This window comes from Berkeleyomyces rouxiae, assembly GCF_048999995.1.
Source record: "Berkeleyomyces rouxiae strain 22BRR77 chromosome Unknown BrBRR77_ptg000005l, whole genome shotgun sequence".
Taxonomy (NCBI): Eukaryota; Fungi; Ascomycota; class Sordariomycetes; order Microascales; family Ceratocystidaceae; genus Berkeleyomyces; species Berkeleyomyces rouxiae.
In genome coordinates this window covers 1,068-27,242 of record NW_027396495.1, presented here as the reverse complement: position 1 = coordinate 27,242, position 26,175 = coordinate 1,068, and the positions used below count along the sequence as shown (strand labels likewise).

General features: G+C 48.1%; 3 protein-coding genes across 3 annotated transcripts; 2 read left to right on the top strand and 1 right to left on the bottom strand.

Moving 5' to 3' along the window:
• Positions 1-1,598: 1,598 nt before the first annotated feature.
• On the top strand, positions 1,599-16,465 carry BROUX77_005126 (uncharacterized protein; the record flags this gene model as incomplete). Its single annotated transcript, XM_073749965.1, has 4 exons — positions 1,599-2,572; positions 2,640-7,931; positions 7,996-16,249; positions 16,328-16,465. The coding sequence occupies 4 exons, from the start codon at positions 1,599-1,601 to the stop codon at positions 16,463-16,465; spliced, it is 14,658 nt and encodes a 4,885-aa protein (XP_073604012.1).
• Positions 16,466-17,949: 1,484 nt separating this feature from the next.
• On the bottom strand, positions 17,950-19,307 carry BROUX77_005125 (uncharacterized protein; the record flags this gene model as incomplete). Its single annotated transcript, XM_073749964.1, has 3 exons — positions 17,950-18,838; positions 18,931-18,990; positions 19,066-19,307. The coding sequence occupies 3 exons, from the start codon at positions 19,305-19,307 to the stop codon at positions 17,950-17,952; spliced, it is 1,191 nt and encodes a 396-aa protein (XP_073604011.1).
• Positions 19,308-24,456: 5,149 nt separating this feature from the next.
• On the top strand, positions 24,457-25,500 carry BROUX77_005124 (uncharacterized protein; the record flags this gene model as incomplete). The annotated part of the gene is made up of 1 exon (XM_073749963.1): positions 24,457-25,500. One exon carries the CDS (start codon positions 24,457-24,459, stop codon positions 25,498-25,500), a length of 1,044 nt encoding a protein of 347 aa, XP_073604010.1.
• Between the last annotated feature and the right edge of the window lie 675 nt (positions 25,501-26,175).

Below are 26,175 nucleotides of genomic sequence, written 5' to 3'. Positions count from 1 at the left end.
ATTCACCAACAGGAACCTTTCGTATAGCCTATAGACTGCTCACCGTTCTTGTAGCGGCCCGGGCCGGCGACAGGGCTCATGTTATCCCACACCTTGTATTTGGCTTGCACCTCCAATACCTCAACGGCGTAACCGAAAGGGCGGCCAAGTATCTCGCGCAATAGGCCATGGAGTGGGGATTCCATAGTATATGTAACTATGAGTAATTGGCGGCTTTTTACAGGCTGGATCGTGGTTCTACGAGTACAAGATGGAGCGGACATGGAATGGGGCATCCGCCGGGCCCGGCATGAGACAAAGATGCGCGGCCCTATGCACGTGGGGGGCACTATCTCAAAGTTGGACAGAAGTCCTAGTGCGTGTAAGAATATACATTTTGACATCTACGCCATGACCTACGAACACGGTTGATGTTGTATGTATAACTAAGTATCTATGTAACTAACTATGTACATGCATACATACATACACGTAGTCATTGTAGAGCGTGATGACAGCTCATCTCGGCTTGCAAAGTACGGCAGATGATTATCCGGCTGTCCTGTGCGCAAGCAGTAGCTGGCACATCGAGCAATCAAAGGCTTTGCTTTGCAAGACATTGTCAGCGCTTTGGATGTCGTGCGATTGGCTGAGAGGCCAAATGTGCTCTGGAATAGGCAAAAGAAATGTTATCTGTCAGCTTCCAAGTGTGTATCTCAGTGGTAATGCCATGAGGCCATATGGGCCTGACCAGACACGACAGTTCAGAGCATGGCTCGAGACCTAAGCTGCACACCTGGGAGGTACCTGCAGTAGGGTACATTATGACAAGTGAAGTTTTGGGTGGGTAGACAGATATTTATGTATGTACGTACTTGTACTCGGGTACTTGGGGGCATAGACCTTATAGTTGCATAAAGTCGACACCGTATAAGTGGGACGTGAAGATATGTATTAGTTAACTAGTTAATTGACCTAATAATAAGTAGCAAGTGGCGGATACGATTTCACGGTAGAGGCATAGCCAAGGAAGAAGAGCATCATGACCAACAGCTCGCTAAAGCAGCAGTCGTGATTGACCGAAATCTTGGCATGGGATCGGCCAGGCCATGATGTCAAGCATATTGACGGGAGCGACTTTGGGAAGATCCAGCTCAATGTAGAAAACATGGGAGACAGATGTGGGACAGAGAGAAAAAGGAAGGGAAAAAGTAGTTAATGATTGGTCTTATGGTTACATAGCTAGCTCTCTAGGTGAAGAAAAATAAGAAAAAAGCACCTAGAGCCTGCCCTATTGTTCCTCTTGCATGTGACCCCGTGCTGCTCAAGCTCACTTGCCCGAGTCCAACGAGGCTTTGCCTTATTTCATCTTCTTTTGTTTTCATCTTTTAAGCGTGCCGTGTGCACTAATTATTTCTCCCAGTTTCCCTTGCCGCTTACCGGTGTTTCTACTTCTTTTTTCCCGTTGACTCGAGTGTTGCATAGCTTGAGACTTTAAACCCATCGCATCGCATCGTCAACTTTTTCTATTATTTACTTTTTTGCATCTTGCGAAGCTCGTTTCCAGCTGCCTCCTAGAAAAGAAGGCATAGGCTCTGCTTGAAAATTTCTAGTAACTAATGGCGGCTTTAAATCAAGCGCCCGTGAGAGTTACAGGCCCCGAGCTGTTGCATCATCTGGTGCTTGGGAATGGGGCCCATGATGACAAGACCGCTATTGAAGCGCTGCTGAAGGATAATCGCAAAATCTTTATTTCGTATGCAGAGCTAGATCACCTATCGGCGCTGTTGCGCGACCAAATCTTGGAGCACCTTGCGGAGCATGCGGTCGGCCCCGATAGCCGGCAGCCCGTGATCCCTATCCTTCTGCCGCAGTGCCCAGAGCTGTATATTGCCCAGCTGGCTGTTTTACGTGCTGGCGGGGCTTTTTGCCCACTGAATATGGATACACCTCCCGACCGACTTGACTTTATTCTCGAGGATGTGGATGCATCTGTCATGATTGTACCAGCAGGAGAATCCCCGCGTTGGACCTCAGAGGTCTTAAACTTGACTGTTGAGCTCAGTGAACTACGCGAAAGGGTCGCCGAGGCTTCTTCTAGTCAGCTGGACCGTAGCGATGTTGTTACACACACAGATTCTCTATCATACGTCATGTATACATCTGGATCAACCGGCGTTCCAAAAGGTGTTGGTGTATCACATCGCGCTGCTACACAATCTTTGCTGGCGCACAACCGGCATATTCCGCCGTTTTCCCGCTTTCTGCAGTTCGCTGCGCCGACGTTTGACGTGTCGGTTTTTGAAATATTCTTCCCGTTATTCCGCCGAGGAACTTTGGTCAATGCCTACCGGCCAGCCATGTTGGACGATTTGCCGGGTGTTATTTGCAGGCTGGACATTGACGCCTGTGAGTTGACCCCTTCAGTAGCCGGCAGTCTCTTAGTTAGGCGGGAGAATGCACCAGGACTGAAGCTCCTTCTGACAATTGGAGAGATGCTCACTGAACGGGTTATTTCGGAGTTTGGTGGATCTGAATCTCAGAAGAGCATTCTCTGGGCCATGTATGGGCCAACTGAAGCTGCCATTCATTGGTAAGTCTTGAATCTCCATCTTTTGTTGACCCTGAGCTCTTGTAACTGACATTTCTCAACTCTACAGCACGCTGGCTCCAGCTTTACCCGCGAGTGCTTCGCCGAACAGCATCGGCTTCCCCCTGGATTCAGTTTCGTGTTTTGTCATCGCCGAGGAAGGCCCGTTCCGTGTGCTTGAAGTTGGCGACATTGGCGAGCTAGCCATTGGTGGTTATCAATTGGCTGATGGCTACATCAACAGAGCAGAACAAACAGGAGCTGCATTCATCGAAACTCCACTTGGACTGCTATATCGGAGTGGTGACCGTGCCCGCATGTGCTCTAATGGAACATTAGAGTGTGTAGGGCGGATATGCGAGGGTCAAGTCAAGTTGAGAGGTCAGCGAATGGAGCTTGGCGAAATAGAGCATGCAGCCTTGCGCTTCGAAGGGTGTCATGGAGCTGTAGCTGCTGTGATCAATCAAACACTCGTCTTGTTCTGCGCGATGACGGATAACTCTGGCGCAGACAAGGTGGGAAAAGACAAGGTCTCGGCCGATGTCGCAGCTGAGTGCAAGAGATGGCTTCCAGCGTATATGCTTCCCGGAGATATTGTTACCATGTCTAGCTTTCCACGTTTGGCTTCTGGAAAGGTCGACCGCAAGCATCTCAAGGCCGACTACATTGCTGGCATGGCTAGAGACATGTCTGGCACAGAAGAGCCGACTCTTGATGAGCTCCAAAGATACATCATGAGTCATATTGAAGACCTAGTTGGTGGCCGGGTCCAAACCAACATGACTCTTGCATCTGCAGGCATTGATTCTTTGGTTGCATTGCGTCTTGCAGCTAGGTTACGTCAGAATGAACTTGAAATTCATGCCATGGATATCCTACGAGCCGAAAGTATCCTGGTTGTCTTGAGCCTTTCGGCTCGCCCAATACCTCATCAAAAGAGTAGTACAGATGTAGTGGCTGACATTTCTTTGGATGTGGACAATGTTATTGCAAATTCACCTGACGCAGGCCTTGAGCGAAACCACATTGAGGCAGCCCTGGCTTGTGCCTCAATCCAAAACGCAATGTTGGCAGAGACAGCCAAGGACAGTAGAGCCTACTGTAATCGAGTTTCTCTGGTTTTTGCACCTGGAATTTTGGCGGAGCAGATCCAGGCGTCGTTTTACTCCCTGATGCAGCTGAATGCTAGTCTGCGGTCAGGCTTTGTTGAACTATCAAATGGAGACTTTGCACAAATTATTTACCATCAGAAAGCTCTGGAAGATGTAGCCATGATTTCTGACCAGACGGGGAGTGACGGATGTCAACTTGACACAAGTATTAGTCCTGCTCGACCTCTCAAGCTGCATATCGGTATACCCGGTCATGACGGCCGACTAACTGTCACAATGTACATTCACCATGCACTGTACGATGGCTGGTCGCTAGATATGCTGCGAGCTGACTGGTCGGCTCTTCTGCGTTCCGAGTCCGTTCCACACCGGCCACCATTCTCGATTGTGACGGAATTTTATGCCCGGGAAAGGCCCGAAGAAACGACTGCTGCATCGATATTCTGGGCCAATCAGTTAAACGGATGGGAGCCTGCTGCACTTCCTCATCTGTCACAATGGGCGCGTCCTGCTCACTCGGGTACTATCTGCAACGTCACAAACTTCAATAGTTTGTCAAAGAGCGAGTTGATATTGGCTGCTAGAGCGGCCAACTGTGCACCGCAGACCTTCTTCCAAACGGCCCTCGCCTGGTTGGTTTCCCAAATGACCGCAACTACCTCTGTCTCCCTCGGAAACGTTTTTTCCGGGCGAACGTTACCTATAGATAGAATTGAGTCTGTGATTGGCCCTTGTCTCACTTCTCTGCCGTTACACCTAGACCTATCCACCATAGACACATCGGCTGATGCCTTGCACCTTGTTCATTCAACTGAGCGAGCTGTGCTCGATCATCTGAGCATGTCTTTACGTGAAGTTAGACGGATCGCGAAGGCAGAAGCTGGAGTCCCTCTATGGAACGTTTTATTTGCCTACCAGGAGGTGTTGACAGAGGCTGAGTTTCTCATGGAGGAGACTAGCCATGCCGACTTTCTAGAAAGCGATATTCTTGTCGAGATCCAGCCTATTGATGACTCGTTTGTCTGCTTCATCACATGCAAAGAAGCTGTGTTACCCCGAGAGTTTGCCGTAATGCTGGCCAAGCAGATCGAGGCAGTTGTGTCTTTGCTCTCCAAGGAACTAGCATTGAGCATGTCCGATGTTCCGCTCCGACTAGACTCGAATCTTTTGTCAGCGTACAATACCGCTTACAAGTCACTCTCTGCCATCCCCAATGTTGCTGTTGCCTTTGAACAGGCGGTAGCCCGAGCTCCGAATAATGAGGCTGTAATATTTCTTGCGAAGCCCCTGCAGGCTGGAAACACACCTGATGTTAAAACACTGTCGTACAAAGACCTCAACACCTCAGCCAACCAGATTTCCCGTCTGATACAGTGCGTCCTACCAGCATCCAATTCTGCTGGTGTAGTGGCTATAATCATGGAAAAGAGCCCTTTGTTGTATAAGACTATTCTGGGTGTTGTCAAGTCTGGTCATGCCTATCTTCCCATCCTACCTTCGACGCCGCTAGCCCGCATTACGACGATTCTCGAGCACGCAAAGGTAGGGCTCTGTCTTGTCGATAGCATGACACTTCAACAGATCGGTCATTCCATTGGCTGCCAAGCTATCAACCTTGAAATAAGCGATTTGTCGAATTTCCCTCAGGATAGCGTGTGGCCCCAGCTGGATCCAGACAGACCCGCGTACATAATCTACACGTCAGGTACAACAGGGGCACCTAAAGGCGTGGTAGCCACCCATTTAAACCTTCTTAGCAATGTGGATACCCTCAAGAAGATTTACCCTGTGACCAACGGGTCGCGTCTATTACAGGCATGCAGCCAAGCCTTTGATGTATCGGTCTTTGAGATTTTCTGGGCCTGGATCTGCGGATTGCCACTTTGTACTGGTACCAACGCGACACTTTTCGAAGACCTGGAGGGTGCCATACGAACACTGAAAGTGACACACCTTAGCTTGACGCCTACTGTAGCATCACTGATCCAGAGAGATGCTGTTCCGGGAGTTAAGTTTCTTGTAACTGCTGGCGAGCCCATGACAGAAAGCTTGTACCAAGAATGGGTAACTGATGGCGCCCTTTTCCAAGGTTATGGACCGTCAGAGACCACCAATATCTGTACTGTGAAGAATATGACCTCTGGAGAGCATATAAGCCACCTGGGGTTCTCCTTTGCCAACACTTCAGCCTTTGTTATGCCACCCACATCACTTGTCCCGCTTCCCATTGGCGCCGTTGGTGAGCTGGTATTTGGGGGGGACCAAATCACAGCCGGCTACCTCAACGCTCCAGAATTGACAGCTGCGAAATACCAGGCACATCCTACTTTTGGCCGCCTGTACCGCTCTGGCGATCTTGGCCGCATGTTGCCAGACGGCTCTTTGATGATCCTTGGCCGTATTGACGGTCAGCTCAAGGTGCACGGTCAACGGGTCGATGTTGGTGAGATAAACGGGATCATCACTGGTTCTTATCTGGGAAGTTCCAGTGTTACAATTCTTGTCAAAGATGGCTGCCTCGGCAGTTTCTATGTCTCTAACTACGGGGAAGAAATGTCAGATGATCACATTGCGCAAAGGGCCTCTGTTTTCTCACGCCTCAAAACTGAGCTGCCGAGCTACATGGTACCGGTTTTTCTTATGCCAGTTCCAGATATTCCACTAACGCCAAGTGGAAAGGTAGACCGCGAGTCTCTGCTGAAAACATTCTTTTGCATGTCTTCTGATCAGGTTGACCGGCTCAGCTCACCCATGAGCAGCGAAAGCAAACTAGAAACCGTTCCGTGGTCAGCGAACGAAATGGCACTGGCTGAGGCTATTGCAAATGTTCTGGAAGTTGATGTCCGACGTGTCGGGCTTTGGTCGCCGCTGGCATCTATTGGACTGGACTCGTTTACGGCTATTCGGGCTGCCAAACGACTTTCTCTTCAACTAGGCAAAAAGGTGACTGTGGCTTCTCTTTTCAGGTATCCTACTGTAGCTCAGCTGAGCAAGCAAATTGCTCTTGAGTGCAGACAAATCTCTCCTCCGCCTTCTTTCCCCAATGCTTCTCCTCCATGTCTTGCCGACGCCTTTGTTACACAGATGGCATCCGAGTTCGCTGCCAGAGGTCTCAGAGTTGAGACTATTCTCCCTTGTCTACCACTTCAGACCGCAATGCTAGCATCAGCCCATGAAGATACATACTTTTGTCAAACTACGCTTGCTTTGAAGGTCCCCCCAGAAAAGGCGCGTACTTTGTGGTCAGAGGTTCACTTGTCCCGTGGAATTCTTCGCACGTGCTTCATGCCAGGCCCTACGCCGGAGATGCCCTTTGTTCAAGTTTGCTTGTCACCACAATCTGACCTGTTGTGGCTGGATTCAAGTCCTTCAGTTGGTGCCTGCTTTTCTTCACTGAAACAAATGCTTGGCGCGGCTACTGGGAGTTTCAGACCTCCTCTAGGGTTTGGCGTAGTCCGGGAACATGGACAGGACTTACTCTGCTTCACAATGCATCACTCACTTTATGATGGCACTGCAATTGAGGTTCTATTTGCGGAAATTGATGCTCTGGCTCGTGGCATCAAGCTAGGTACCGACGTTAATTATGGCACATTCTTAGAAAAAGCCTTATGTCTTCCGGAGTCCACTGAGTCTTTTTGGAAGGCTCACTTTGAGGGCTTCACCCCGGTATGCCTATCGAAGGAACCTGTTGCAGCACCCAGAGCGACATCATCAATCTTGCACCATACTCTCTCGATTCCACTTTCAAAACTTGAAGGTCGCGCCCGAGACATCGGCGTCTCTTTACTCCCTATTTTCCAGACAGCCTGGGCTGTGTCCGCAAGCCTCACCTTAGAAATCCCCGATTTTTGTTTTGGAAATATCTTTGCTGGTAGAAATGTTGACTTGCCTGATGTCGATCATCTCGTTGCGCCTTGTTTCAATACTCTGCCACTCCGTGTGAACTTTACCAAGGGGAACTTTCTGCACGCGCTTCAGCTTGTCAAGTACTTTCACAACTTAAACACCAACATCATGGCTTACACATTCACCCCTCTTCGTGATATACAACGCCATATATCATGCGGTTCTGGTCCGGGCTCAGTATTTGATACGATGCTGCTGCTACAGTCGCATCGTACGGCGCATAAAAACAACATGTTGTGGGACTTCGTTACCGATGATAGTGAGATGGATATCCCTATAGTCTGCGAGGCCCAGTTATTTACAGATAGTAACTCCGTCAAGATCTTGCTGCATCACGACACGTAGGTTCAACAGGACTTTTCTGTCTCTCCATAATGTCACTCAATTGCTAACTATTGATTTTAGATTGCTTGTTGAGACAACCTTTGCCACTGAGCTTCTTAAACTACTGGACTACATGATTGAACGCATCGTGATGCTACCGTCTAGTGGCATTCCCAATTGGCAGTCTTTGCCACAATCTCTACAAACAAGTAGAAAACAAGCACCTGCTACAAATTGTTGTCGGCAGTCTAGTGCACTTGCTTCCGAAGATTCGCAACCATGGTCAGATCTAGAGATGACAGTTCGATCTGCTTTCGCTGTTTTATCTCAAGTGCCAGAGTACAAAATCAAGCGCTTTTCTACGATCTATCAGCTTGGCCTGGACAGTATCAATGCCGTGCAGATTGCTTCATCCCTACGTCTTCGAGGGTTTTCGGTGTCTGGTGTTGATGTTTTAGAATGTCTAACCTGTGCTGGCCTTGCCCAGTATATTTCTGCAACGATTGACTCCTCAGCCCACAAGTATGACGCATCGTCTTCTTCAGAAACCGCCCTGACTCCACATTCAAGTCCTGACATGGCACCAACTACTACACATAGTGCAAGCCCGTTATGCGAAGAAATAAAGCTACCTTGTACGCCAGTTCAAGATGCTATGATTGCCGAGTTTGTCAACACCAACGGTAGAGCTTATTTCAACCATTTGGTGCTGCAAATGGATGAGGGGGTAACCCGTGACCAAGTCAGAAACTCCCTCCAGGGTCTCGTTACTAGTCAGCCCATGTTGAGAGCTGGATTTGCTCCAGCCAATCTTGATACGACCAGCCGTTCAGTAAATCAGATGTTGATTTATCCCTCTATTTTGGTCCCGCTCCATGAGCTAGAAACCGACTTAGATATAAAAACTTGGAAGGCAAAGTCAGCAAGAGTCGCTCTGAGTGATCTCTCCTTTCCTCCCTGGACGGCAGCTCTATTTCAAAATGAAAACGGTTCGCTGAACCTGGCTCTTGCTATTCATCACGCGTTGTATGATGCAGCTTCCTTGAAAATAATGCTTTCATCGTTTTCAACCCTTTTACGTGGTGACTACGTGCCCACAAGTCGAATAAGTGACGCCGCAGAGAGGCTTGAGTCGCTACACGCATCTTCTTGCATATCTGCTGAGAAGAAGTGGAAGGAAACTGGCAAAACGATGGTAGTCAATGGCTTTCCAGTCATGACGCCGCTCTCGATGTCTTCCAACCAGTCACTCTCGCTTTCACGCCGACTTTCTCCATTACCATCTGAAATCAAGGAAGCCATGGGTCATGTTAACGCATCAACTCAAGCATTCATTCAAGCTACATGGACACGTATTTTGGCGGGGTATCTAGGCGAGGACAACGTAACTTTTGGTGTGGTTTTGTCGGGCCGCAGCGATCCAGAGCTGGAGAACGCGCCCTTTCCTTGTGTAACTACACTACCCGCTGTTTTGTGCAACGTCACTAACAACCGCGATTTGCTCTGCTCTGCTGCGGAGTCAGTCATGAAGCTACAGCGACTTGAGTACTCGCGCTTAACGGATGTTCAGCGTTGGGTTGGACGACCAAGCATGAGTCTTTTTGACACGTTGTTAGTTGTCCAGCGAGACGAAGGTAGTGACAACTTTCCCTGGAAAACAGTGCAAGATGAGGGGACAGTTCATTATCCGCTTTCCCTGGAAGTTGGGCACAATAATACTGATGGGCTTGTGGCTACACTGACTTTCTGGGATAACGTCGTTCCTAAAGAACAGGCCAAGTTGTTGTTAGACCAAGTTGACGCTATCTTTTCGGACTTGATCCGAAACCCAGACGGAACTCGGGATGACCTTTGGAGAGAAAACAGGGATGTCATGTCAATTTTGCCTGCCAAAGTTCCTGAAATTCCCACGCGTCATCGACTTTTGCACGAGATGGTAGAGGGTATGGCCAAGAAACAGCCTGATGCCACAGCCCTAGAGTTTGTTGATGATCTCGAGGGTGACATTATCAAATCCCGTTTGTGGACGTATCAACAACTGGACAATCTTGGGAATGTAGTCGCTGAGCTTCTGCAGCCGCATACTTGTACTGACAGTGTGGTAGCAGTGCATTTTGATAAATGCCCTGAGGCCTACTTTGCCATTCTCGGTATTCTAAAAGCCGGATGCTCTTTTCTAGCACTAGACCCAACGGCCCCTTCAGATCGCAAGAAATTCATTTTGACCGACTCACAGGCGCTACTTGTTCTTGCAGGGTCCTCTGTTCCGGCTCTTGAAACAGATATTGACGTTTTAATCTTAGACGTCAATCATCTGATGAGCCTACCCGTCCCCAAGCCGCGTTTCTCTAGGCCCGCACGTCCCGATACCCGCTCATACTGTTTATACACCTCTGGCACAACTGGAACACCAAAGGGTTGTGAACTGACCCATCACAACGCCGTGCAGGGTATGAAAGCTTTCCAACATCTCTTCAAAGGCACCATCACTCCTTCTAGTCGCTGCCTACAGTTTGCGTCCTTCCACTTCGATGTCTCTGTACTTGAGCAATACTGGACCTGGTCTGTGGGTATGACATTGATTGCAGCGCCCCGCGACCTCATTTTGGCAGACATTGAACACGCCCTGGCAACTCTGCGCATTTCGCACGTTGATTTAACGCCAAGCCTGGCAGCCATAGTCAAACCTGAAAAGGTCCCTACTTTGTGTAACGGTGTTTTCATCACCGGGGGTGAACAGTTACGGAGGGAAATTCTAGATTCATGGGGCCCCCTCAACGTAATCTACAACGCTTACGGTCCCACAGAAGCCACAATTGGAGTGACCATGCGTCAGCGAGTCCCTGAAAATGGACGCCCGGCCAATATAGGACCACAGTTCCCTAACGTTGGTTCCTTTGTTCTCCATCCTGGAACAGATATTCCCGTTCTTCGGGGCGCTGTCGGCGAGCTGTGTGTTTCTGGTCCTCTTGTGGGAAAAGGCTATTTAGGACGGCCGGACTTGACCCAAGAGCGCTTCCCTACATTAAAATCCTTTGAAGAGCGTGTATACCGGACCGGTGATCTTGTCCGAGTTCTCCATGACGGGTCTTTTGATTTCCTTGGAAGAGCGGACGACCAGGTTAAACTGCGCGGCCAAAGGCTCGAACTAGGAGAGATCAGCCATGCCATCTGCACGGGCGTAGATCAAATCAAGCATGCCGTTTGCCTAGTAGCCAAACACAGAGTGACTGACAAAGACCTGTTGGTTGCTTTTATTTCCGAGGAGGCTATGAGCTCGGCTAGAGATACCACTGTAGAGCGAGAGCCTTGTATTATCAAAACACCCTTTTGTGAGTTGGCAAAAGCCACCTGCAAGGCGAAGCTACCAATCTACATGGTTCCAACATACATTCTAGGCCTGTCATTTATACCGCTGTCGCCCAACAATAAGGCCGAGGTTAAACAGCTACGGGCAATCTTTTCGAAGCTATCTCCCAAAGACCTTGTGGATATGTCTAAAACCACCGATCTACTCTCACCTACAAAGGTCTCCTCCGCAAATTCTAGCCAGACCGAAGCTACGATCTTGCGCGCTCTTGCAGATATTTCGGACCTAGAGCATATCAATCGTGCCACCAGCGTCTTTGACTGCGGCGTTGACTCTATCTCAGTTGCGCGGTTTGTGCGTCTCCTTTCCAAGCACGGACTCACTGGGGTTTCTGCGGCTCTGGTGCTGGAAAATCCAACCGCTGTGGAATTATCAAACGCTATTCTGCGTGCTACTAGCACTAGTCCAGTAAAAGTTCAAGCAGCACGACAGAAACTAGCTGCGTGTGACCATTTATTCCGTTCTTCGGTTTTGTCTTCCTTGCATATCCCGACTGAAACCCTTGAGTACGTTGCCCCATGCACACCACTCCAGGACGGCATGATCTCCCGCGCCATGGTGAGAGGAGACGGCACATACTTTAACTCCTTCATGTTAAAACTCTCCAGCGAGCTGGATGTTATGAAGCTGAGAGGGGGGTGGGACTACTTGATACAGAACAATCCTATTCTTCGTACGGTTTTTGTCCCTACATCAACGGGATATGTGCAGGCTGCTCTTCGCACTCAAAGCCGTTGCTGGAATGAGATTTCTGTACCTCTTGAAACCTCCCTCTCAGACCTTAGCGCTGAATTTCAGACAAAATGGATCAAAGCGAACATGCCAATTATATCAGAGCCCTTGAAGCTCACGCTTCTATCAATGCCTTCAAAGAAGATACTTCTAGTTCAAATCTTCCATGGTGTCTACGATGGCCATAGCTTGGATCTAATGCTTGCACAGATCGCAACTCACCTGAACTCACAACATGGGGAAAAGGTTCCTGTATCAGCTCCTTCTTTCAAGGAGGCTTTATGCTATGGTCCTTTGTGGGAGGCCACCGACACTCGAAAATTTTGGACTGAACATCTCTCCGACTGGAGACCATCGCTGTTGTCCGCTCTCTCGTCGTTTATTCCCTCCTCACCGGCAGTCAAGGCCCAAATCATACTTGATTGCACCCCTATTTCTCTAATTCAGTCTGGCCTCAGTGCACCATGGTCTGCCGTTGCCTTGTCTCTTTGTTTGTCATTTCTGTCATCGCAGCTTTCTGACAATGTCACGACTGGGATAGTTACAGCCGGCCGTACTCTAGACCTAGACAATACCGATTTCATTATCGGACCGCTGTTCAACACAGTACCATTCCATGCTTCACTTGGCGGGACAAAAACATGGCAAGACGTGCTGCGTCAGTGCCAGGAGTTTCTTAACGGGCTGCACAAGGTGCAACACACCCCGTTGCGGGATATTCAAAAATGGTGCAGCAATGGCGAACCTCTCTTTGACTCACTGTTTTCCTACAGGACGGAGTCCAATCAAAACGAAAATACACCTTGGGAAGAAATTGAAGATTATGACCCCAAAGCAAACACCGACTATGCCATTGCGTTCGAAGCCACTAAACTTCCTGGAAATTATATGCGCATATTGGTTATAGCAAGGCCAGAAGTACTATTCCAGACGGATCTTCAAAACGTGTTGGACAATCTCGCAGCAAGGCTGTACGATCTCAAGACCCATAGTCTGTTTAGTTTGTCATGTAGCGAAACACCTCCTACTACTACCATTTCTTCTTCGTCGACTCGTTTTTCCCTTCAGGCCCCGGTCTCACAGAGTCTATCATACACTAATATCCTCATAGAACAACTATCGACATTCTCTAAAATCGACATCTCTCACATTGACGCTAGCTCTTCTATCTCAAACTTGGGCCTAGACAGCATTGATGTTGTCCGCTTCTCTTCTCACCTACGCACAACTGCAAACATAATACTGGCACCCTTTGATATCATGAAGCATGCGACAATTCAAGACATGGCGTTCTTTCTATCTTCACAGGCGAACTCTCCTAAGGCCATAACTAAGGAGAGTTCTGACTGGAAGTCGCTGGTTCAGCGCCTCTCTGACTGTGTGCGTAGTAACGGGCTTGTTGACCATTTGGAAGCTGTTCTTCCTGCAACGCCGCTACAGGAAACAATGGTTGCAAAGATGCTACAATCCGACTTTGAGTACTACTTCAATCACGATCTTAGAGAGGTGGCAGCGGGTGTTGACATACTTAGGCTGGAGACTGCTTTCCAAACGTTAGTCAGAGAACGCCCGATTCTACGAACATGTTTTGTTCCAATCTCAGACGCCTCTATCGATGTATCCTTTGCGCAAGTGGTTAAAACTGGGCCACTCGTAATCGAGCATCTAGAGCTCAACCTATTAGATAACGTTACGAAGATTACCTCACAGGCACGCGCTTCAGCTATCGTTTGCGAGGGCTCGTCGCCTTTGTTCCAGGTGCGCTTTCTCACCATCAAACAGAAGCACTATGTTCTGTTATCTATCGCACATGCGCTGTATGATGGCTGGTCTCTGTCTCTAATCCACGAGGATCTTATTTCTGCCTACCACAACAATCTTTCTGCGCGAAATGGTCCAGAAGCCTTTTTACAAACACTTTTCAACTCCCAATCTCGCAAGGCAAGTGACTTTTGGGATCGCTACCTTTCAGGTGCTCCGTCTACTTTAGTTGCCCCTTCTGTTGGTGTATCTGAAGCCTCACGCGTTCATCATCTAGAGCTCGATTCGCTAGTATCCGGGACCCTGATCAGAGATTTTACCAAGGCACATTCTATCTCGGTGCAGTCTCTGGGTCTGGCGGTGTGGTCCACTGTACTTTCTTGCATAACATCATCTCTAGATGTCGTTTTTGGCGTTGTTCTTGCTGGCCGCGATCTTCCAGGCGCACAAAACATCATGTTTCCAACCATGAACACTGTAGCTATACGTGCAATTCTTCACGGCTCATGTTTGGAGTTTTGCAAGTATCTAGATGCAAGTCTCCATGAAATGCGAGAGTTTCAAGCCTACCCTCTCCGAAAGGCTATTGTGGGCGCTTTGAGGGTCGACAAGTCTATTCCTCTATTTAACACTCTATTTTTGCTCCAAAAAACACTTGACACACAAAGCGATCTTCCGCGCTTGTTTCACGAATCATCAGGAGAAGCACAAACCGAATACCCACTGTCAATTGAGCTTGAGCTTGCTAGTGATAGGGTGATGTGGCGCGCTACTACACATTCTGGCTCCAACATCGATGACCTCTTATCCACGCTTGACAAAACCCTGGCATTATTTGTTTCTCAGCCTGAAGATGATGTCGTGCAGCTGAGTGCTCTCATTTCTCCTACGCAAACCAGCTCCCCTCCTTTCATAGAAGAGACATTCTCAACACCAACCCTCGAGGCTTCTTTGACTCTAGACTCCCCGTACAAAGATGAAGTGTGGACTTCTGCCGAAGCTACCATTCGCAGCGTACTGGCACAAGTTGCAGGTCTTTCGCTTCAGGATGTAACCAAAACTAGCACTATTTATACCCTTGGCCTGGATTCTATCACTGCTATCAAAGTTGCCGCAATTCTCAAAGAGCGTGGTTTGAATCTCACTTCTCGCCATCTTTTAGTGGCCCATAATATTGAGGCCATGGCCGAGACTGCACAACTAGTCCCTGGTATCAAGACTATAGAACCTCCGCCCCAGACGAGTCGCCCCATTACCCTTTCGGTATGGAATCCAGATCTAGTCTCGGTAGCGTCACAACTCCGTGTTCCTACATCGGATGTTGCAGCCGTTCTTCCCTGCCTCCCTATGCAGCCTTATATGTTGACGGCTTGCCACCAGAGCCGAGGCTCTACCTTCTTATCATCTTTCACTTACAAACTGTCTGGAGCCACTACGGCCGATCTTCCCGCTGTCAAGGTTGCTTGGGAGACAACTGTATGCTCGCTACCGATACTGCGAACTGTCTTGATACCAAACTCAAGTAAACAAGTGCCGTTTATGCAAGTTATTTTAACTCCGTCGTCTGCTGCCCTTGATGATACATTTCGACTTCATACCCTACCTGGAGCAGCTCCCTCTTTTGACAAACATAAGCCATTGGTTCGGGCTTCTATATGTATCTCTTCAGACTTGACTTTGACCTTCGCATTGTCCATCCACCATGCACTTTACGATGCGAACAGCCTGCCTGCTATCATCGAAGTTTTCATGGAGAACATTCAAAAAGCTCGAAACGGGGTTTGTGAAGTAATCCGTGTGGATATGACGCCGTGGAAAAGTCTTCTTTTCCAGCCTCTTCTCTCGATTGAGCAGCGAAAGAATTTCTGGACCATGAAACTTTGTAACATCACTTCTTCGCCTGGTATCAGTCCCTTGAATCCCGAACAACGCGTCGAATCCTTCTACCCAGCTTTAGTCCAGGACTTGACAGCAACAAAAAGGGTTTGTGCACGGGAAGGCATCAGCATCCAGGCCTTTGTCTTTGCCAACTTTGCACAAGAAGTGGCGGCTGCGCAGGGGCAGCAAGATGCACTCTTCGGCGTTTACATGGGAAACTCAGGGGCGTTCCCTATGCTGCATAGAACATTCCCGATGCTAAGTTTGGTTCCTTTGCATGTTTCCATAGCTTCGAATGAGTCTGTGGTGTGTACAGCAAAGAAGATTCAGATTGAGCTCCACTTACTCACGGATCCTGTTCTATCACAGACAGGCCTGCATGAGATTCACAACTGGGCAGGTGTTTCCATTTCTCGATTCTTCAACTTTTTGTCAATGCCGTCATCTCTACCAGACACTCAGGCCCCGATTGTCGCCACTCCTTGCCCTCTATCTGCAAATAGTGACGATAATAGTAGAATCTTATTATCAAGAAACATCTGGCAGCCGGTGCAAGACGCATTCTGGCCAAGTCCCATCGTTTCTGCATTCCAGGTAAGTCAGACGTGACGAGGCTCCCCCTCCCATATGCCCTCGTTCAAGTATTACTCACACAATATGTCACAAAACTAGCATTCGATCGATATTGAAGCAGCAATCCGTGAGAATCACCTTGATATCGGAATTTTCGGAGCTTTAGAGATTGCAACAGATCACAAGGTGCAGGAAATGGCTGAGCACATAAAGATTGTCATGAATGGCCTTTGCTGAGACTCTTTGGGTTGATAATAAAGAGTTGGTTATTAGCTTTTTGATAGTTGCTTCAACCTAGGTTCGTCCTGAAAAGATAGGGAGAGGGCTCGCTTCAGCCTTCGTGAGCAGAATGTGTCCCGCAGACATACATTGGAGGTTGTGCGTACGGATGGCACGATGCCTCTCTCCATAGTAATCTTCATATCACTCGGATATCTCTGTGCAGGGTGGTACTAGTTTTATATCGTTTTATGAGCCCCTCTTATGATGGTCCTAGCAACACGTCGCTAACTTTGCCCCTGATTTAACAATGGCATAATCAATACATGACGATAGATGACTCTTGATCGGCCCAGCGATAGCACCGCGAAACCCTGGTAGCAAGACCCATTGGTTCCATTGTGGTTTCGCTTTATGTGTATAGAGAGGAAAAAGAACAGATGAAGCAGGCCTATCTAGGAATTTGCAACACTTTTTCTGTGTGCCCTATTGCTGAATTGGATGCCGGTTGATAACACTATGCTGTAACCCTTTAATAGCACAACACCAGATCATGAGAGCCTTTATTTTACCTGCCTACTCGCGAGGGATTCTCGACATACGACAGGGGACTATTTCTAGTACTAGAAAAATTACATAACAGAAGCAAAAACCAAAATCTAAAACCATGCATACAGAAACTGTTGCGAGGCGCTCAGGGTTACCCGGTCACGTGGTCTCGGACACATAACCAACATAGTATAATGTGGTAATGTATGTTAGGAATGAGTTTGGAGAATAATCTCACAATAGGAAATATATTAAAGATGGAATGTGTAGAACAAACGTATATCAAGATAGGTATCTCTCAAAACGCAAACTTCAACTTGAGTTCTAAAGGAAATCAAGTTTCGTTAAGTCACTACTGTCCTTTTATATTGTTTGTGCGCCATGCACAATTGTTGGTGCATCCAGTCAACCCTAAAGGATTCGCGACCCTTGAAGGATGAGCTGAATGAAGCACCTGACGAATGTCCCCAAAGCACTATACCCAAAACAATCGGTCACTTGAACTCGAACGTTTGGAGTAGAGGTCAGTCGGCCGTTTGGATCATGGGTCCTAACACTGACGTCAAGATTCCGGGTAACAAGCTGAACATCTACCACTTGCACAAGCTCCGAAAGATCAGAACTCTTTCTACTTGCTCCGGAGAAGCACAACTCTCCATGAACATAAAAGGTTCAGTGTTTCCTATGTCATTTGTAGCTAGTTTTTCCTTCTGGACAACAGTCTTCATCTTCCTCTCTATTGAATACAAGAGCAATACTTTCTACCACAGATCTTTGCGCGCACTTACTTCTGTAATCTATTGATATTGTCTGACGTTCCGGAATCAAACTTCTTCCGTAAAGGACTTCAGTAAGTCCTCACAATCAAAGTACTGAAAGAAACTCCACAATCCAAAGTATAATGACCTTAGCTGGTCTTTGATTTAAACAATCTTACAATTACACATTGAAGCTTATACATCAATCCCCTGTAGCTTGCAGTTCTCCACGATAGTGCGCCCTGGGAAAGTGGCGCTGTCAAATGTGCATACTGGGAGGTTAAAGATGCAAGGAGCCTTGGAGTCAACAGGCAACATTTCAGGGGTATAGAGCTGCACTTTGTGTTGATCGAAGCAAGTCGAGGGACCCTGCAAAAATATTTCCTTGGAGATTCCATAGGTATTGATAATCTTTCCAGCGAGTTCTTGCTGTTCCTCATCGCCCATTCGGAGAGCAAATTGTGTCTCAACACCATTGACGGTAGCACAAAACTTGGACGCATCGTTGTTGGAGTTGAAGCAGCCGCCAGAGCTTCTATAAATGAAGGCCTTTCGCCCTTGTAGTGCGAGAGCAATAGAGCGAAGTTTTAGGCTATCAGTGATGGCCGTCTGCATGTCTGTTTGCGTGAAGTTTTGGGATACTCCCAAAAATCCACCACCAGCCAGCACAGAATTGATACCCGAGGTTGGATCGTCAATCGCAGCATCGAGGGTATTCTGAAGAGACGTCGAAATAGAGGATTGATAGTCCTTGACAGCACTTGCTATGCTCGTGCCAAGCTCACTCCATTTAACAAAGAGATTCGGTGTTTTTGGGGTCTGCACTTGGCTCTCTAGAAAACCGGTAACACCCTTGGGCGCGGAGGAGACACTTTTCAGTGGCCCGGTGAATGGGACAACGCTCAAGGCAAGTGTGATCATGGAGGTCAACTCTTGGAAGGGGGTAGAATCATCAGGAGGCGAGGGCCAGAAGTCGTTGATGACAGCAGGCATCTCCAATGACATGATGCTAGCGGCGAACGAGATAGCCGTATTAAGAGAGTTCATGTAGCTGTTGTAGTTCTGGACCGCAACCAGTGCGTACCTGTTAGAATTAGTTAGTTGAAGACCTCAAAGACCAAAGACTTATATATCGCCGTAGAGTTTGTGATGTGAATACATCACGAACAGGCTTACCATCCAGGAAGGTCCACTGGCAAGCAAGGTTGCCCAGCGTTGCAAAACTTGTCAAGTCCACTAATGGCATGTTTGTTAGTTAAGCCATAGCATTCAAAAAGGTTACATCCCCACGAGGTGAGTCCAAGTACGCACCAGAAAAAGTTGGGGGCCCCCAATGAAGAAGCGAAGCCTTGCACATTTTTGGTAGTGAGCTTCGGTCCAGTAGACTTGAGGAAATCATCAACTTTGAGTTTGGTCCAAGTAGCCTCGCTCAACGGCTCAGTGGGACAAGAGTCGGCGCCTTCATTAGTGTTCTGAGCCAAGGCGATAGGGGTTGCCGTGGCAAGGTTGAGCACCGAAAGCATGGTGAGAAAGACGTTTGTTTTGAATTGCATTGTAGTGGTTGGATGTGGTTGGTTTGGTTGGTTATGTGATAACTATAGAAAGCGACAAGGTGGTGAAATAAAAGGCAAGATTGCATCAAGCAGCTAAATGAACGACAGGTGGGCGAAACGAAAGACAGGATTGCATCAAGCAATCGAATGAATGGTAGGGTGGTGAAGCAAAGAGCAAAATTACATCAAGCAATTGAGAAGTTGAAAGACTGGCGAAAGAAAACGAAGAGGTATGAAAGGCACGACCGTCTTTATTTATGTCGTGCTGCTCCCCAGAAGGCATTAAGCAGGGGATGGATTTCGCAATGTTTCAGTGGAGAGTGTATTAGATCTGTATGCCAAGGCAAACTACGATCAACACGGAGCAGGCTGTAATATGATATTGCCGATGCTACACAGAGTCACATTGATTCTCCCAGAATGCCGTCCCCAGGCGGTAAGCCTGCCCTGGCTGGTAACAGGCAAACATATGGTGAGGCGTTTGATGCGACGTATGGCATTGCTAATGTGACATTTAGCAGCTTGGCTTAAATATAGTGAACGGGCGCCGGAGTTACTTGAAAACGGACCTGACCTGACCGGAAGACAGGGTGCGGAAAGGTTGATCAGCTAGTTCTTTAGTTGCAGCTAATCAACTACACGACTTTACAGGCATGTGTGATTCTGTTTGGATTTAATCAACTATACGAATAGTTGGCTATTGGATGGAAACATCCACACATACAAGTACGAGTATGAGTATCTTCAACTCGTTCGCTATACGCACTTGCCACTCATGCGTCGTGGGGTTTTGTCAGCATTGACTGTGGCGGGGATTGACAGGTCTGCATAAAACCGAACAGGCGATCTGTGCCCTGCCTTCTGCAACATGGACCGGCGAAGTTGTAGTTAGAAGTTGATGTTTGCCGTGACTGCTGCGAGCCGCCCCTGTGGTAGATCAATATATTGGTTCTCCTGTGTCATGGAAAAAGTATTTGCAAGAGTATAATAGTTACTTATGCCTGCTACATCCACAAGCAAGTACTCTATAGGTATTACGGATAGGGCCCAAGGAAACCATTAGGGTTCTAGAAAGCCAACGACTCAGGACAATGATAGGTTCCAGAGGTGGACAGTCAGGCCTGCGCGGATATACGGCCGGGAGGAGAGGATAGAACTCCCTAGGTCGTATGGTCGGTTTGAGGTAAAGAGGCACACTCAACTAATTGATCTTATAACACACGGAAGGGAATAAACAATCACAGGAACACTGAGGTAACGAAGACGACAGAAGGTACTGATGCAATGAAGGCTATCAAGAAACAAGTGATAATTAAAGATATAGTACTAAAGAAGAAGGTACTATCGAAGAAGTGATACTATAAACTAGTATACAAAGAAGAATGGCAAAAGGGGTGTATGTGATTGTTAAGCTTGGGGAGCAAGAGTTAACCTGATCACACAGGGCAGAAGGCAACGCTATTTAAGGCGTTGCAGATTCTGACAACAGAGATCTTCCCAAGCTAGAACCAAATCACAGATAACCGAAAGTGGGGACATACGTAACTCAACGTTACCAGACGCTACTATCAAACCGGATGTTAGTTCACGAGATAAACCAACACGGCAGCAGCAGAACTGAAAATCCCTCAAGACACCCAGGCAACGATATGTCGCGTTACAGCGATATCGGCCTAACAGGTGTGGGCCCCACGCTCAAACGCTGTTGACACAAAAGGAACGAGAATAGCAGTCAACTCAGAATAAGCTGCATCAACTGCAGAGTACCGAGTTACCTAATAGCGATGATCTATAGTGTGCAAGCCGGCCACACCCGAGTAGATAAACCGGAGTGACACCTCAAGGTTACACAGACCACCAAGTGGTATAACCGTATCATCATACGTCCTTGGAACATTAGCGTGACACAACGGAAGCGGGGTAAGGTGCCAGGCATAACCCTATGCAATGGCAATGGCAAGAATGGCTATTCATGACAGTATGCTCCTTTTAAATGACTGATTTCCACAGCAGTACTAAGATCGCCACATCCTAGACTAGAATCAAGTCGGAGAATTCGCAAAAGGAAGCCGGGCATCTAGGGACACGGAAGTCCACCGGGCTTTGCAGAATCGGAACAGAAGGAATAAGCCAACCATACGGGTCTAGACACAGCATGACTCCGCAGGCAAGAATTGTAGATCTCGATGCACCAACAACATCGTGACGTATAGGGGATCAACGGAATCCCTAGCATGAAAGCTTGTACATCTGATCAACATAAAACAAGGCCTTGAAGTGCAACGACAACTTCGTAAGGGCCTCGTGTCCACAGACAAGAGGAAGGTAAAAAAGAATGGGAATAACGAAAGGCAACCTCATCAACCGAGGGGCAGCACCAAGGATCTTAAGTGGGAATAAGTTGAGAACGCAGCTCAGTACCCGCAAAGGCAAAGGTTTTTCAACCTTGTTGTCCTCCCTAGTTATGGCATTGGTCATAGAAGTAAGAGCCAGGCCTGTAGGTTATAACAAACAACAATCGCTCAGTTCCATAGCCCATAAATCTGTTGCCTGCAAGATGCAGAAGGTCCCCTGAGAACTACCAAGTTCTGGTAACAAGTGTACACCAGAGTGGCTACTCAGTTGGCACAATCATCAATCGCCGCGACATAATCGCCTCCACAATAGCTAAGAACCCCCTGGGACATGGTTCGATGGATGTAAACGAACACGATTCCGGTTGTGGGAGAATAGACTAACATGTGTAATGGGGACTCATCATCGATCGGGTAATTGGTATATGACAACAGACAGCATGGAAACAAAGACGTGCAGGATCCGTAAAGAGTATTGGTGAAAGGGGAAAACAAGAAATTGGTAAAGTCAGCTTGTCAAACTTGGCAGTATTTCAGCACAAGATACAAGACTGGCCTGCACCACCATAGGCAGGACTTCGAAGAGGGACATCGTGTTTCTTTTAACGAGAAGAAAAACAACAAGATATTGTCCAAAAGAGAGAGGCAGAGAGTAGGCCCAAGTGAAGACACAAAGAGGTCGCAGAAAGGAGACATAGAGTAGTCGCAAGTAGACGTAACAGAGTCGAAGAAAGTAACAGGCAAGAGAGCTGTCCAAAGTAGAGGACACAGAACATGTCACAAGAAGTAGACGTATAGTGGTCGTAAGTAGACACAACAACAGCCGAAAGAAAATAGTCCGAACAGTGGCCTAACGCATTAGACACAACTGTGGCACGAAGACTAGACATAACTGTCAAGAAGTGGGACAGAAGCGAGCTGTTAACAAAGCGAGTAGACAGCAACTGTCAATACCCAGACAGACACGGGCTGTCAGCAAAGCGAGTAGATATAAACTATCAATACCCGGACAGACACGAGCTGTCGGCAATTATAACCCAGCAGGGGTCAAACGCAAGCACCATAGTGGTCAAAGAAGAGACACAAAAAAAACAGTCGCCGATGGACACACGGTGTCACAAGGAAGAGGCATTAAGAGGTGTCAACCCAAAGAACAGACACGAGCTGTTCGTAGAACCAACGAGCTCAGCAAAGAACAGACACTAGCTGCTGATATCATATAAATAGACCCAACAGGAGTCAAAACAATTAGGCAAGACAAAGGCCAAGAAATACAGACACAGAGGTCTAAAAACAGACATAAACTGTCCAAGAAATCCCACAAGAACTCAATAACATGCTTTGGCACAATGGCAGGTGTGTGAGTAAACTCAACAACAACACTTTATACACTCAGGTACCATGTTGTAACTCAAAGTAATCTGGGAGTTGGCAACATCATTGCTGCAAGCCAAAAGGTGCATAGCTGGTAGACATGGCTTTCTGGAAACCCCCGTTCAGATGTGGCAAGTTGTAACGACTGGTTGATGCGGGACCAAATGAACAGCTTATAAAATAAGGTAGTTGACCGCCCGTAAATCAACAGAAGATCGTACACTGCCTGGTTCCCGAGGACAAAGAATCGGAGAAGCCAACACTGAAGAAGTAGGGGCAATGAAGCCACGTGTGAGCATGCCATCCAGGTTTTGCTTGACAAGTTGCAAATTTAGATGTGCATCATCAGACGGAAGAGTATTGATATGTTCGGCAGTCGAGACAAGATTAACAGCATGACCTGCGTCTTGACAAGAGGTGGTTGAAGGTACACCATCCCGCAAGAACACCGGACGCAAATCATAATAACTGTCCGAACTGCATTCGGGATATCGCTTGTGCACTTGTTCTAGCCGTAGGTCATCCTGATCAACAGGATCGAGAACCTGCTCAGCGGTAGTGCGGTGAGCCCGCCGGTTCTCATTGCTTGCAGTGGAACGCAAAGCTTGAGACGACATTAGCCTAGAGGAACAAAGTGCTTCAACGAAATTAAAGGAGCTGGGACAGAGACAGTGCCATCAACTGACTGTCCACAGAAGAAGAGAAGTAGATTGAGAAATGGAATCAACTAAGAACCAGAAAGAGCCGAGTTATGACTAGCGGACGAAGAAGGTTGTGTAACAACAGCAGCGCTAGTATGATCATAGGAAGACGGGATATCGGCCGTAGTCGAGAGCCGGAACGAAAAGAAGAATAAGGTGTGCTAAAGAATAACAAAGAGTTGGAAGAATGTGTGAGTCTTTAAATGAAGCTTAACAAAATATTACGGATAGGGCCTGTTGGGGTTGCACCCTTAAGGACCGACGGAAGCCCGACACCAACACTAACGGCGTATCCTCGAAGGACTAGTCCGGCGCTGGTACGGCAAAACTAATGCCAGACCAGAACCAAGACTAACGGCACTTCCTAGAGGAACTAGTTGTCGTCGCCGCCGATCGTCGGTTGCCTCCCTTTCCAACAGGATAAATAGTCGCATTGTTTCTACACCATTTAGAGAGTTTAGTTTTGTTCTTCAATTCGAGATCTTTGTCCCTCTGTGTCCCTTTCTGTGAAGATCCAGCTTAGCGTAATCACACCTTAACATCATCTCGAATTCTCAAACCCCCCTTTCCCTTTTCCTTTTTTTTTTTTTTTTTATTTTTCCTTAAGTCACTCTTATCTTTCCTTTTTTTTTTACTTTACCGCCGACCCGACGAGGGATCGAGATATATTTTTACTTTTCTTTTACTTTGCCATTTGAATATCCACAGCGGCCAAACCCTATGGCCCCAAACTATTTTGCACCCTCTGACGACGATTCTTCCTTCCACCACAGCTTCCGAGAAGACAGCATACTACCAGAAGTCCCCGGTGAGCCAGAGGTTTTCCACGAAGCAACAATGGCTCACAATAACGAAATGCAGGGACTCCCCAACTCCGCCCCCGCGACCCCAGTGGTTGTGCGAAACACCTCCTCCGACCTCCGCCCGGTCCGTTATGACCATACGCGGCCTGATCTCTACCCAACGTACCGGTCATACGTGGAGATGAAGTACCGCTACGACCACAGTCACTTCAACGGCGCAGGAGGGTTCATTCTGCACTGTTACGGTCTGTTAGCCGACAATGCCTTGCTCCAGGCACAGACCTACATTGCCCGCATGAGCCGCGATCCATCGTTGGAGAACGTGGATAAGTTCCTGGAATTCTTGGACAGCTGCTTCGAGGACACCTCAGCTTCCCGTCGTGCACTCTTGGAGCTGCACACCCTCAAATGCCGAGGTGCCTCTGCTCCGGAACATTTGGCTCGGGTCAGTCGGTTGATGCAGATCGCTGGCTGCTATAGACTGAGCCACGAAGAGCGCATAATGAATCTGAGGCGCACCCTCCCCGGGCAAGTGATGTCTGCCCTGGCTGGTTTCCCAGACCCCCCAACCTACGAACAATACGCACAACAGGTGCTTAATGCCTGGCAAAAACTCGACGAGTGTCGGCATGCCCACCCTCCGAGGAACCCTGCCCGGACGTCCCAGTTCCGCAATGTCCCGGCACAACACTCCCCTGATGCCATGGACTGGGCGCCCACCCATAACAGTGCCCCCCGTCGTGCCAAGTGGGTCTCCAAGGAAGAACTCCAGTCACGAAGAGCCAGAGGACTGTGCCTCCGTTGTGGCGCTGGTGGCCACATGTCCCCTAACTGCCCATTCGAGCGTGCCCGCCCCCCGGTACAACAGAGTGTTCGCGCAGCCACGAACCTCCCTCCTCCTGTACTCGAAGAAGAGGGCGAAGAATATTACGAGACCGCCGAGGAGGACTCGGGAAACTGATCGCCTCTGCCCCAAGTCGTGGTCAGAGGCCCAAGCAGGTTTTCAAAGACGACAAGGCTGCTGTGAAGGAATGGGAAGAGTTGAATAGATCTATTACCAACACATCAATTCAATTAGATGCAGTGATCAACAACACTTGTCCCGTGATTGCATTGATTGACACCGGTAGCGCTTCCCCCTCTATGATCAGCAGTGACCTTGTAAAGAAATGGAAACTTGATACGCTTTTCAGTTCGCGTCCCAGAACGCTGGTACCATTTAATTCAAAGAGTACCGTCACGGTTGACCGACTAGCCGTGTTTAAAATTGACATATCGGGCCACATAGAAAAACATGTGGCGTGGGTAGTACCAAAATTAGCCGAAGACATCCTGATCGGATACCCATGGCTCAAGAAACAAGGGGCAAGGATAGACTGTGAAGCCGACACAGTTAGATTTAAATCCGGCATTGTCGCTCGAGGAAAGGCGACGACAAACCATACCTTCCGCTCTACCATGGTACGAATAAACAGAGCGAGCACCTTCTTCCGCGCCGCCAAGAGAGATAAGCTGCGGGTTTTTGCAGCTTCAATCGAAGATATCAATAAAGCCTTGGCCCGTTTGGAGAAAGATAGAGTACCAGCCAACCCCAGAGAGTCGTTCGTTAGGGTTTTATCGTTAGTTCGTTAGTCGT